The 14,761-nt window shown below is 38.7% G+C and overlaps 1 protein-coding gene across 1 annotated transcript in view; it reads left to right on the top strand.

Moving 5' to 3' along the window:
* LOC150084482 (uncharacterized) overlaps positions 1-9,199 on the top strand; it is a 139,083-nt gene extending 129,884 nt beyond the window's left edge. The window contains exon 4 of the mRNA XM_090376260.1: positions 9,100-9,199. Coding sequence (XP_090232386.1) covers positions 9,100-9,199 — 100 coding nt within the window. The remainder of the gene's footprint in view (positions 1-9,099) is intronic.
* Positions 9,200-14,761: the final 5,562 nt, after the last annotated feature.

Genomic DNA, 14,761 nt, shown 5'->3' with positions numbered 1-14,761 from the left:
CGAAAAAGACATCCCACATTTTGAGGCAGAGGAAGAAATATTTGTCAAGTCCTCAATATTTTCATAGTATCGACGAACAATATATCTTGTGAAAACACCTCATCGTAAAAGTCACAATTCCAACGTACACATAACAGAAACGTTTCGGCATTTTATAAACACCATTGTAAAGGGCATTATGTACATTTACTCTTAAAGTGACAAAATTGTAACTTTATCACCTTCAAAAAAAATACAATATTAAAAGATTGCATGGGTCTATGACACCATATTTTTCTATGGTGCTTCATTGTTTAGTTATTTATTTTAAAAATTATATTCTCTGCATATTCGTATAATTGGCAGGTATTTTCTTCTGCTTGCAGCGTGTTATATAAATGCAAAGCGTATGTTGCATTTTGAATGTGCTTGCATTCTGGTTGTGCGAAAATAAAACCAAATTTTCCATCTATTTTGTTACAGGCGAAATACGCAAAAAAGATTTCTCTGCTTGTGTAAGTTTTTGAAATGATCATTATGTTCCTATGGATAGCTACGCATTCAACCAAACAACATCGATTGGTAATAAAGTATGGTAAACCTCCATCTCCAGTTTACTTCATTCGTCATCACAAATAATCTTGCCTGAGAAATATATACAAACTTTCCAAACTACTTGCTTTGCATAAAGAAACAGGTGTTGCGGCAACATACGTGGTCACGTCACACTTTAATGACGAAAGGGAAATAACCGTCCACATTTAGCGAGTCATGAGTGTGTAAGATCGTAAAGTTAGCGATGAAATTGTCGATCAAAGGAGGTAGGTACTTGTCTGTGATAGAATATAATGGACGAGGTCGGAAAAGTAGACTGCCATTAATCTGCGTGAGGGCGGAACTTTGGTTTGGTTATACCCATTTCTAAGATTGTGTGCTATTTGAAGTGCTTTGGATTATTTCCGGCTAGAGAGAGAGAGATGCATTGAAAACATGGGGGTAAAATACCACTGCCTTGAAAATTTAATAGGTTGATAGGTGTTAATATTCTGTTAGATGGTGAAATTTCGCGTATACAAAGTACAGAGTACAAAGAAACGAAAAATTATAGAAAAATTATACAAATTAAAATAACGTTTATCTTGCCCTCACGGTAACATATGGTCACCATCCGTCCTCCTCACACCACATATGTGGATAGGGCTTGGGTTCAAATCTAGTCAATGGTGCTAGGAATTTTTAGGGTTTTTTTTTCCCATAAACACTCACACGCACAACGGTTTCCACCGTGATGTTCAAGCATGGTGTTTTTATAACACAGCTGTGAACCTAAACAATAGGTAAGGTTTTCGAAATCTATTTCTAGTTTTTGATTAATGTGCTCCTAAACATTAACTAATCACCCGTGGACACACGGGTCGGTTAGTTAATGTATTCAAATACAACACGCATGAAGACCATACGGCTCTCTTGGGTAGCACAGTTGGTTGGGTTGCCGTTCTCCCTACAGTGAATGAAAAGAGACCTGAATTCGAGTCCCGTCAATACGTGAGGAATTTTTATGGACGGACCTTTTTCATAAGGTGGATGTTAGTGAGTCGCAAGCGAGGGTATCATAGTTTTTTCTCGCGGAAACTCCGGTGTTTCGTCCAGCAAACATAAAATCGACCATAGAACACACGTAATTCAACAATATACAAGGAGCAATGCCCTTCGTCGCTGATATGTCTAAAACCCTGCAACAACAAGAACATACGATCTGGTATGCTATGTGAGCTATCGCATTAATAGTGGATGCACTAAAAACGCACAAAACACCGCAAAGGCTGTGGTCTCGCAATCAGTTCAAGGTTTCCAGCCGGCTACAATATAGGGTATATGCAGTACCTGCCGCCAGCATTGTTCAGCCCCGAGTGCCAAGCGATAGTGACAAGCGATTTTCTCAGTGATTTATAGAGTGCTCTTATTAAAGAAAAAGTTGTATTTGTTTTCTAGTGTCTTTTTCTATTTCATTTACTTCCAGTGGTTCTGTGCTTAAAGTATTAAGAAAGAACACAGAAAGGAAAACAACCTTTCTTTATTTAGTATATATATTTTACTAATAATAAACAACTAACTTCTACAACCGCCTGGTCACTGGTGGAACCGCTCGTGCCTCCACGTGGCGGGGCCGGTAACCTAGGGGATAAGACAATCCCCGGGGCTAAAATGAGCAGAGATGGAAAGAAGTGATTTTCCTCGCTTAGAGCCGAAGAGCTCTCAACTAAATGACACACACGACACTGACCACGACTTCTCTATCTCAAAGAGAATGAAGAAAGACACTGGCAGACAGGAATTACCAGTCTTCCTGATCATACATTCTCTGTCAACGCAACCTGTCGCAAGCTCTTCCCCTTCATCATTCAGAGATGCCTCGAACATGCTGCAGGTTCACCAAAATGGTGAAACTTCTTCAACCGGAGATTTCTTAATAGAGACCACCAATTCTAGACACTCTGAGCTACTACTATGTCTGACCTCCTTGCGTGGAATCCCAGTTCAAATCACACCACACACCACCCTTAATTCTTCAAAGGAGTGATCACTGAATGGGATTTATTGAACGTCCCCTAAGATGAAATAGTTCAAGAACTTAAAGAACAAAACGTCACTCATGCAAAAAGGATCATGATCCGAAAAGATGGCAATTTAGTCCCTACTCGGAGTATAATTTTAACTTTCAGTTCTCCAAACCTAACATCTTCAGTCAAGGCAGGATATTTAAACTGTCGCGTCCGGCCCTATATCCCGAATCCTCTAAGATGTTTTAAATGCCAGAAATTTGGCCATTCCCAGACAGCATGCCGTGGAGATGCAACTTGTGCAAACTGTTGGTGCAAAACTCATGCACAAACAGAATGTAAGGCACCAACTCCACAGTGTCCAAATTGCAAAGGCAACCATCCCGCTTATTCCAAAGACTGCGACCTCTGCAAGTTGGGGAAAAATATACAAAAATATAAAATTGAAAGTAAGGTTTCCTATCAAGATTCAAGAAAACAAGTAAAATTAAGTATGCCAAAACACACCTATGCTTCTGCTACTCACAGTCACCAATCAGTGGCATGTCAGATTGAAGTGACCATTCCTCCAGACACATCGATCTGCAACTGGGCTCGGTTAGTCCTCTCGATCGAACATCCAACTCCACCAAACGTAGTGGACCAATGTAGTAATACACCACTAACAGTTCCATCCCAGAGACCTCCCCGTTGTGAGGCAGTGGATAATTTGCAGAAACATAGATCCTGTTGAGGCAAAGCAATCTCATATATCAAGCATGGACACAGATGACATAACTAACCAAGATCTGCTTGAAATACATGCAAATGGCGATGTGGAAGAAAGCAATAACTCAGAACGCCCTAATTTTTCAAGAAAAGAAAAATCAACACTCGAAAGAGGTAAACATGCTACCCACAAAAAACAGACAGACTCAACTTCTACCCACAGAACTAAATAATGGAACAAATCATAGAGTGAAATTGCAGAGGTTTTCGCAGCAGTATTGACGATATCTATGAATTAATTCACCATTTCAAATCCGCTGCTATGTGCCTACAAGAAACGAATTTAACACCAAAAATCTCCGTTTCAGTCAAAAATTGTACCATCTTCAGAAACGATCGATCTGAAACTAATAGCCCTCATGGAGGAGTAGCTGTACTTGTGGAATCACGAGTCCCTTCCGCGCACATTCCTTTGAAAACACCATTAGAAGTTGTTGCTGCACGTATAGTTATCGGTATCACATTGACAGTGGTCTCGATATATCTTCCCCCAAACCATCCATGCACATTTCAGGATCTGAAAAACCTTATTTCTCAATTTCCTAATAGACCAATCTCCGATCTGTCTATTAGTCAATTTTAATGGACATCATCCATTGTGGGGTTCACTGGTCTCAGATGGACGTGGCGAACTTATTGAAATGCTATTTGATAGAGAGAATCTGACACTGTTGAACACTGGCTTACCCACCTACATCCATTTTCCTACTTGGTCAAGCACTCCTATTGATCTCTCAATCTGCTCTCCGATCCTGTTCCCAACCATAGAGTGGACAGTACACGACATTCCTCTAAACAGCGATCATTTTCCGCTGATTTGTAGCATTCAAACCACCCATTTCAAACAAACACAAGCAAAAACTCTGTGGAAATTTTCCAAAGCAAACTGGACAAAATTTACCAATCATGTATCTTTTGATGAGGATATCATTACGTCTTCTCCTATTGACGCTGCCACCGAATATATTACAAAGCAGATACTAACAGCAGCAACAGTCACCATCCCAAAGTCTCAAATAAGAAACCATCGGCATACCAATCACTGGTGGAATGGTGATTGCAATAAAGCGAAAAAGGAAAAAAATGCAGCATAGAATACCTTCCACAAATATCCCACCACTGTCAACCTTATTAACTTCAAGAGACTGAGAGCCAAAGCTCGTTTCCTCCGGCGAAAGGCCGGGTGAAATTCGCCTCCTCAATCAACAAAGATACTGATACCCGAATAATCTGGGAAAAAATAAAGAAGCTAAGTGGAAAATATCATGTATCACCTTCTCCTATTATTAACTGGAATGGGAAGGAGATCTCTCCTGGAGAGATTGCTAATGCCTTAGGAACTGTGTTCTGTGAATTATCTGTGAATTATCAACGGTCTTTCCAAAAAATTAAAGCCGAAACTGAGAAACGGAAACTGAACTTCAAAGCTACATGCCATTTACCGTATAACCAACCATTAACAATATCTGAACTGAAAGAAGCTATATATACCTCAAGAAACAGTACTCCTGGCCCTGACGGAATTTACTATATAATGCTTCAACATCTCAATCAGAAATCACTATCTTTATTGCTTAAACTTTGCAATCGGATATTCTCAGAACATATATTCCCGACCTCCTGGCAACATTCTTATATAATAGCTATACCAAAACCTGGAAAGGATCACTCGATTCCACACAATTATAGACCAATTTCTCTAACCAGCTGCCTGAGTAAGACTTTGGAAAATTTGATTCAAATGATTCACCATCGACTCACCTGGTACCTTGAATCCGAAAACATAATCAGTAATAATCAGTTTGGTTTTCGAAAGAATAGATCTTCCCTAGACATCATGACAAAAGCTGAATCAATCATAAGGAATGCATTCATTAGAAATCAACATCTCGTCATGATATGCCTTGATATAGAGAAGGCTTTTGATACCACATGTCGATACGACATCCTAAGAGATCTCCATTCTATTCATATGAGAGGGCATTTACCATATTTTATGCAAAGCTTTCTTCGACACAGGTCTTTCCAAGTTAAGTTCCGGCAGGTTTTATCTCAAATATATATACAAGAAGAAGGAGTCCCACAGGGCTCTGTTCTTAGTGCTACTCTGTTCTCACTACGAATAAACAATATCATAAACTGCATTCCAAACACCGTTGATTGACTCGTATCTCTATGCGGATGACCTTACCATATCCTGCCATTCCCAGAATATAAACTATATCGAGAGGCATCTACAAATATCCATAAACAACATTGAATTATGGATGGTGCAAAACGGATACAGACTATCAAGCCACAAATCTACAGCCATACATTTCTGCACAAAGCCCAGAATGCATTCTGAACCTGAGTTGCACTTGGCCAATCACCCTATACCAATCTAGATCTCGGCTAGACTACGGAGCACCTGTTTATGACACAGCTAGGGAAAGCACCTTAGCGCGTCTTGCGCCCATCCAAAATTCGTCTCTTAGGATAGCCCTAGGTGCATACAGAATATCACCAGTTCAGAGTCTTTACGTTGAGGCTCACGAACCTCCACTTAGCATCAGAAGAAAAATGTTGCTGATGAATTACTCAGCTAAAATTAAAAGCCTGCCTACTCATCCTGTTTGGCCACTCCTGCATGATGCTCTGTGGAAAACCCACTATACAAATAAACCCAGAACAATCCAGCCTGCTGGTATCAGACTGCAGATTCTAGCAGAAAGCTGGAACATCCAATTTGATAATATTCTCAGAGAATCAGAAGATCCAGATCCCTCGTGGTCTACTTTTACACTTTCTTCTCATGAATACCTTGAGCAATTGGGTAAAAGTTCCATAGCAATTATTAACATCCAACAACTACATTATGCTCATACACAAAAGTACCCCGAATTCACCAAGATCTATACTGATGGTTCAAAGTCTGACAATCAAATGAGTGCAGCTGCTGTCTTCCCTAATTCAACTATCTCGTTTTCACTTCCAGTCGAATGTAGCAGTTATACCGCTGAGCTTCATGCAATTATGCTTGCTCTGGAAAATATCTCACTGCTGTCAATAAATCAAAGTATAATATATGCTGATTCACAAAGTGCTATTTTAGCTTTGAAAGGCATTCCACACCTAACAATCCTTTATTAAAACTCATAAGACATAAGCTGATGCAGCTTCATGAACATCAACAAACTGTTATCTTTTCTTGGATCCCTGGCCACGTGGTATTCCAGGAAATGAATGTGCAGATGCTGAAAAGCATCCTTCCAATATAGCCTCAACAAATGATCTAGTCCCATATCCTGATTATAGACACAAAATACAGAGAACATGCATGGAACAATGGACACTTTTAGGAAAATGCAAACAAATAAGCTATTTCAAATAAAACCTGAACCACAATTATGGACTTCTAGCTTTCGTAAAAATAGAAAAGAAGAAGTAATCTTAGCCAGAATCCGAATAGGTCACACTCACCTCACCCATCTATATCTACCTACAGGGAAGGATCCTCCTCAGTGTGCAAACTGCTCGCAACCACTTACAGTAAAACATATACTTCTCGAATGTCGCTTGTTTAACAACGCCCGACGAATGGCTTTAATTTAATCTCAGATCTGCAATAACCTCTGTCTCTAGATAGCATCATAGGTAAAGAATCGAATCTCTCTGAATTAATTCTCTATTTAAAACAAATTCAAATGTATGATCGTTTCTAACTGCTGTACAAGCAGTTCCTGTATGTAAAGTCAATTGATTTGGGAGGTGCAATATGGCCTAAGTTGCCCTTGCACTATAAAACACCACGACAACAATAACAACAGCAAGCATGTTCAACCAATTTTGTCGACCAGGGCCCCGCTGAAATATTCTTATTTAAAATTTTTGTTGAATATAATATAAAATTATTTAATTACTTCTTAGTTATTTATAAATTTTTAAAAATTAAAAAATCACTATTACAAAAAACACCCGGTATAAGTTTTGCACAGGACCTCAGGCCCCGGAAAATTTTGGTTCCGGCCTGGGTATATAGATACCAATGAGATATTTATAAAATGCAATAATAATAATAATAATAATAATAATAAATGCAATAAAATAAAATATAATTTACAGATTTCTATTTTTCTGATTTTAATAACATTTAGGAGAGCTCGACAAATCGTAAAGAAAGATTATAAAATTTCCTGAAAATCTGTACACTGGGAGTCGGGTTATTACGTGCAGACAAAGCAAAAAAAAAAAAAAAAAGCAATAATAGTTGCCAGATTTCTGTTGGTCCGATTTTAGTGAAATTTGAGAAAACTTTATAAATCTTTATAAAAGTCGCAAACAAAATTTTATGAAAATCCATCCACTAGGAGTCCCTCTGTTACATACAAAATGACGGACGAGACGAAGACATAGGCGTATTAGGCACATATGCTAACGCGGCCTAAAAACTGATCCTTAGCAATGAGTACTTAATGAAAAAAAATAATGTATATTTTTACTCTGTCCCCACTTTACCCACCTGGCTAGCCCGTCGGCATATCATTTAGTATGCCGACGGGCAAGACCTCAAGGGTGTTGCGGCGATTATCATTTTCTTTTGTCTTTATGTATAAATATTTATTACATTTTATAATAATGTAGGTGTTTATTTAATAATACAAAAAACAGTATATTTAATTTATGGTTCAGTTTATTTTGAACTAACATTTTTATGAGTTACAATAAAAACAAAAAACTCAAATATTATTATATTTAATAATATTGGAGATAAATTAAATTATTACTGATAAAATTATTACTTTTATCTACGTAAAACCTAATTGAAATTAAGTTCTGAATATTACACAACTTTTATTTTGATTAATTAAAAGGAAACGACAAGTTCGCACCACGGCGGCAGTACATCCTAGAAAGGCCCTGCAATGTGCTTTAATCATCATGTGGAAAAATAAACTCCACGTTACCATTACTGAGTACTCTGTAGTCCTATAGTCGCTATCTGTGAAAGCCATTACTTATACAAAATATTGTACTACCACTGTCGTCATTACTACCGTCACCTTATTTCACAAATAAACATGCACAAGATTCATAAATAGATCTTTCATTCGTAGTTGAAACGGATGCCTAATAAAGTTATACTCGCTAATAAAGTTATACAATTTTGCTTTTTTTTTTTTTTTTTTTTTCATAATAAAATTTACTATCCACACGAATTTATTACTGAATGCGAATTTCTAGTATTTTTTAGTTCAGTACAAATTATTACTTCATTCAGCTAGCTTTAAATAAATCAAAAACGACAAGCCAACAATAGATATGTAGCTAACAGATCAGTATGATAGAAGCGGCCATTTGCAAAGCGCTACAAGGATATTCAGATGGGTGAGAGCCTCTTCATCGAATGGGCGGCCAATACTTTTGGTGTGAGCTGCGTAAAGGAAGAATCTAATCGTCCCCTCTCCATCCCTTTACGTGATTTGACTGTACTGTCTACATTAATATCACAAAGGAAAATCTGATGAAAGTTATTAACGAGTTACTAAACAAAGCTACCGTCGGGCCTGATGGATTTCACATATTTATCATTAAAATATCCTGTGGATGTTCTTTTACATATCTTTAATGAAATTTTGCGAAAATCTTCGGTGCCTCAAATTTAGACACACTACTGTGTCAAACCCATTCCAAAGAATACGAGGCCTAAAACTGCTAAGAATTTTCGTCCGATCTCAGTGGGCTCTTCGCTCCTTAAAGTTTTTGAAACTGCAATCCTAGCGCAACATATTGAGCATTTATTTCATCACAGATCTTGCCACCTTCACGACGTTGTCCCTACTACCACCAATCTCTTTCAAACGTTGGAAGTTTTTCATGCAGGAAGCTTTGAATTCTTCAATGCAGCTTGACAATTTTTCTTGATGTTAAATCTGCATATTACATCACACCTTTATTTAAACATCCTAAAGAACTACTTCAAGAGCTCCGCTAAATTCTTCCCTGTACTCAAAACGTTTGCAGGAAATACGGCTCCTTGTTGAGCACAATGGTCTCACAAATGTCCTTAATAATCTTCAGAGGGATGTTCCACAGGGTGGCGTTTTGTCAGCAGCGCTGTTTGCAGCAGCTTTGGAACCTCTGATAGTTCCAAAATTTCCAAAACGTGATTTCGTACGCCGACGAACCGACGCTCTTTGTTCATTCGGATCAGCAGGAGCAAGCGCTGTCTGTCCAAAGAGCTGCAAGAAAATAAATCTTTTTTGATAAGCACCTTTCACAAAAACATTGGTCCTGAGCTAAAAACCAAAAAAATCTGCCCCGATGATGCTTAAGAAGAGGAAAATAAATAACCAGATGCAACTTTATAAATGGACATCAAATTAAACTTGTAAACTCTCACAAGAAATACTGCAAAACTCTTCTGCTTTCACTGAATTGCAGACCAAATCCTAGATTTGGTCTGCGATTCGAGCCTCTCTTTTCAGGAGCACTTCAAGGAAGCTAGAAACAATTATTCGCAGCCTTTTGATCAACTCGACAGGAACTGGTTGGTTACGGCAATAGCAAGTTGATAGCTAGGTTTGTCCGAACTTGTATCGAACCGGTGGCACTCTACACATCGGAAATCTGGTCCTCTGCCCCCCCCCCCCAAAAAAAAACTACCTGCGGCAGTTCTTGGGGCTTGAATATTGTCTTCGCTGATCTCTCACTAAGACATTAGGACAACCCCTTACTACATCTAGGGCCATACTACATTAGGGGCATGGAATGACTCCTTGGAAACAAATCATCACCACTCGCATAATTACCCTCTCGAAGCTCATTTCGGGTAGACTAGATGCTCCCAGCATCGATAACTTCAACATTCTTCCCCAAGAATAACAGAAGAAAAACTAAGCGGCAGACATCTACGATTCGACCTGTCCTCAAGCAACCAGATCAGCAAGCTCAGTCACGTGTTCCCAGCAAACACGAAATTTTGAACGACTTAAATATCAACCATAGGGCGATTTGCGCAGACAAGGCCTACACATTAAAAGTTTTTGCTGATAGCTTCACAATCTTTCATGGCCCCGGGTGCCAAGCGATTGTGACTGAGCGATTTCTCTGTGCTTTCACTGCGATTTTCAAAAGGTGAATTCTAGTTCTTTTTTACGTTCTTCTCCTTAATAAATCCTTTTATTTAATAGCAGCTCTTTTTTCAAAAGTACTGATCGAGAGCAAAGAACGAAAGTAACCTTTCTTTTTTTCATATTTAATAGACTATTTCTACTAATTTCTACTAATTTCGCTTGGTCATACCAGGCACTGCTCCTGCTTTCAGGTGGCGGGACGGTTAACCTTGGCAGAAACGTTCATCTACCAGGGGCTAAAAGGAGCCAACATGGAACAAAATATGTTTCCATCTATAGCGTCGACAAGCTGTTGGCCAGATATCGAACATGAACATGATTCGTCACAAGCAAAGAGGTTAAAAACCAGTCCCTCGGTGACAGACTTACCAGCATTCTTAATAATCCAGTCATTATCAGAACAGCCTCTCAGTAAGCTATCCCATTTCTAATCTAAAAACACCTGGAAAGTATTGGAGGTTCTCCCAAGACGGTTAAGAGACTGCAATCAGGGGATTTACTTGTTGAAACTCTAAACCACAGGCATTCTGAAAAACTGCCAAAAATTACAAATTTTGATAGTTAACATAATTTCCCATGCAACCCTAAATTCATCAAAGGGTAACCGTACTAACTCCTACGCTTGGCCACAAGCGGCACTGCTCCTGCCTCCCCGTGGCGGGGCCAGTAACCTGGGTGGAAAAGCTAATCCCCCAGGGCGAAAAGGCGGAACCAGAAGAGATATATTATTTTATGTTACAGCACCTTGATGAAAAAAACTTACAAATGCTGCTAGCCTTCTTTAACCGAATCTTCCTTGGAAATGTTTATCCCACTTCTTGGCGCCATACTACAGTTCTGGCTTTTTGAAACCTGGAAAAGACTCCTCTAATCCTAATAGATACAGACCAATATCTCCCTCCAGTTGCCTAGGTTAAATTCTTGAAAAATTGATCCACAGTCGATTTTCGCTTTAAGTTGAAAGCGAACATCTTCTAAGTAATGGTCAGCATGGCTTTCGCCAAAACAGGTCCTCCTTTGATCTAATGTTCAAGGCTGAATCTGAAATTCGCAATGCCTTTGTTAAAAACGAACACCTAATTATGGTACCCATAGATATAGAGAAGGCATTTGATACTACCTGGCGTTATGGCATTCTGCGTGACCTCCATCATTATGGTCTACGTGGCAACCTGCATATATTTATTAGGACTTCCTCAAGAGCTGATCTATCCAGATCCGATATCAAAATTCCCTTTCTTCTTTCCCCTTCTTTGCATAAGAAGGGCAAAATTCCCCTTCTTGCAGGAAGATGGAGTACAACAAGGGGCAGTTTTGAGTGCAACCTTGTTTGCCCTCAGAATTGATTCCATCACAAAAAAACTCCCAAATACTGTAGAGGCGTACTTTTACGCTGACAATCTCTCTATGTCTTGCTATTCTTAAAACATGAGATCTATCGAAAGGCAATTGCAGTTGTCTCTCAATAAAGTACAAAAGTGGGCTGAGCTCGATGGATATCGTCTCTCTCAGCAGAAAACAGTTGCGATCCACTTTTGCAATCAACGCAAACTGCATACAGATCCTTAACTTCGGATATCAAATTCCGCCATTCCGATTGCCAGCAATATCAGATCCTTGGAACTAATCCTGGACAGTAAGCTGAACTTCTTTGAGCATGTAAAATTATTACGTACTACCTATCTCAAAACAATCAACATGCTAAGAACTTTATCTGCCTTGTCTTGGGGAGCAGATTGTATGACTACTTTGCTGCTTTTATATAGAGCACTGATTAGATCCCGTTTAAATTATGGTGCCGCAGTTTATGATTCTGCCCGAAGGAGTGTACTACGCTGGCTAGATCATATTCAACATAATGGACTGCGGATTGCAATTGTTGCGTATAGGACACCTCCAACGCACAGCTATACATTGAAGTTCATGAGCTCCCTCTGCATCTCCGCAGAAAATTGCTGTTACTTAAATATGCAGCCAAAATACAGACTTGCTCTTTGCATCCTATTCAGCCATACCTTTTTAATCAACCACTAGTTAATCTCTCGGCCCCGGGTGCCAAGCGGTATAGTGATCAAGCGATTCTCAGTGATTTCTAGAGCGTTTTTCTCGAAGCTGCAGTTTGTGTTAATTTATAAACGTTTTCTTACGTTTTCATTAAATAATAGTAAACTTAGACTTACGATCTGTAACTAAGTTTCAGAAAGGCAAATCACCTTTTTTTTCATTTAAACTAATATACTGTACTAACTTTATACCGTTTGGTCACTCTAGCGGCACTGCTCCTGCCTCCCCGTGGCGGAGCCGGTAACCTGGGAAAAGAAATCCACTCTCCCGGAGCTGAAAGGAGCAAGGATGGATAACAATACGTTCCCACCTTTAGAGCCTCCGAGCTCAAAACTAGTGACAAAACACACCGATGATGACTTTTCCCAACCCAAGAGGTTGAAAACAAATCCTCAAGAGGAGAACCAGCATTTCTCACACTGCACTCTACGTCAGACCAGCCTTTGAGTAAATTGTCCCCATTCCTTGTGCCAAAATGCTTAGAGGCTGTTGCAGGTTCACCAAAATCAGTAAGGCGACTCCAGTCTGGGGATCTTCTGGTAGAGACCATGAAATCCCAGCATTCTGCAAAGTTATTAAATCTGACAACTTTCGGCGGTCATCCAATAAAAGTCATTCCCCATGCCACCTTAAATTCCTCCAAGGGAGTAATTGCAGAATGGGACTTATTAACGGTATCAGAGGAGGAAATAGTCAAAGAGCTACGAGAACAAAGAGTCATCCAAGCCAGGAGAATCATGACTCGTAAAGATGTTACTCTCATTCCAACAAGGAGCATAATCCTCACTTTTAGCTCTCCCATCTTACCAACATCTGTCAAAGCAGGCTATCTCCATTGCCGTGTCCGACCATACATCCCAAACCCAATCAGGTGCTATAAGTGCCAAAAAATATGGACACTCTCAGACTGCATGTAGAGGTGAGGCAATATGTCCTAACTGCGGATCGAAGGACCACAACCGATCCAATTGCAATTCTACCACTCCTCATTGCGCAAATTGTAAAGGTAATCACTCAGCTTTCTCCAAAATATGCGAACTATGTAAACAAGGGAAAAAAATACAGAAATATAAAGTGGAGAACAAAGTCACTTATTCAGAGGCGAGAAGAGAAATAATCAAAATGGAGCCAAAGCGTACGTATGCCACAGCTGCCAAACAGGTGCAATCAGTAAGTATCCAAACAGACGTTACAGTTCCTCCTAATACATCTATCGCGAATTGGGCACGATCCATACTTCTCCCAAACAGTGTCATTCGCAACAAACAACTGAACAAGCCAGCAATACTCCAATCTCCATTCCAGCCGATGGTCTAACATAACCTAACCTAATTATTTGTTTATTTCTAGAGTATAATTCAGTAAACCATCAACATGCTAACGTCTTATCATAAATCTTAAGGCTTTTAGCCTTAAGATTTATGATATTATTTATAATTTATGATATTATTTTACAGACTGATGTAATGTTAAATCAATCAACAATTTCATGGCATTAATCTGATCTGGTACACTTTTCCACTTATCCATTATTATTTCATTATAAAAATAGCAGCGAACTCACCATAATTTATCCGTAATAAAACTACGAAAGTAGTATGAATGACATCGATTTAATTGTATTTCACATTGTGACTATTCCGTTACAGCGAGTTACCATGTAGTGCACTACTTGCAATAAATAAATAACGCTTCCCCAATAGAGAAGGCTATTGTTACTTATTCTCAGGGGATACCACCGTTTCAAGACAAGTTGGCCTATCATTGGTGGGCGGCTAGATAGTCCAGTGTTGCAATTATGCCAACCCAGTTGTGAACTATAATTCCACAATATGAGAGATGCCAGTTGGTTTTTTTTTTTTTTTAAATTCATAACTGTTCTGCATTTTTTTAAATTCATAACTAAAGTTCCTAACCATTGTTAATATCTATATAAAATGTGCTATGTACATATACTTTTATGTCATTCCCTTTTGTATTTTTACCTGCCCCTAGCCATGTGCTGTGATGGGCTTGCTGTATTTGCAATAAATGAATATTTATTTAGTTATTTATTTATTTATACTGATAAACTAAAATAATACTAATAAACTAAAAGCCACAAGGCGTGATATAATACGGATTGGTAATGCACTATAAATATAGCAGTTAAATCACCATAATTCATACTACTTGCCATTCATACTACTTTCGTAGTTTTATTACTGATAAATTATGGTGATTTCACTACTAAAAGAACTTCGTTCTTTTAACGAAACTATAACGAAAAATTAT

The sequence above is a fragment of the Mastigoproctus giganteus genome, chromosome 6 (assembly GCF_048544385.1).
Source record: "Mastigoproctus giganteus isolate SK-2022 chromosome 6, ASM4854438v1, whole genome shotgun sequence".
NCBI classification, from domain to species: Eukaryota; Metazoa; Arthropoda; class Arachnida; order Uropygi; family Thelyphonidae; genus Mastigoproctus; species Mastigoproctus giganteus.
This window is presented reverse-complemented; position numbering and strand designations above follow the sequence as displayed.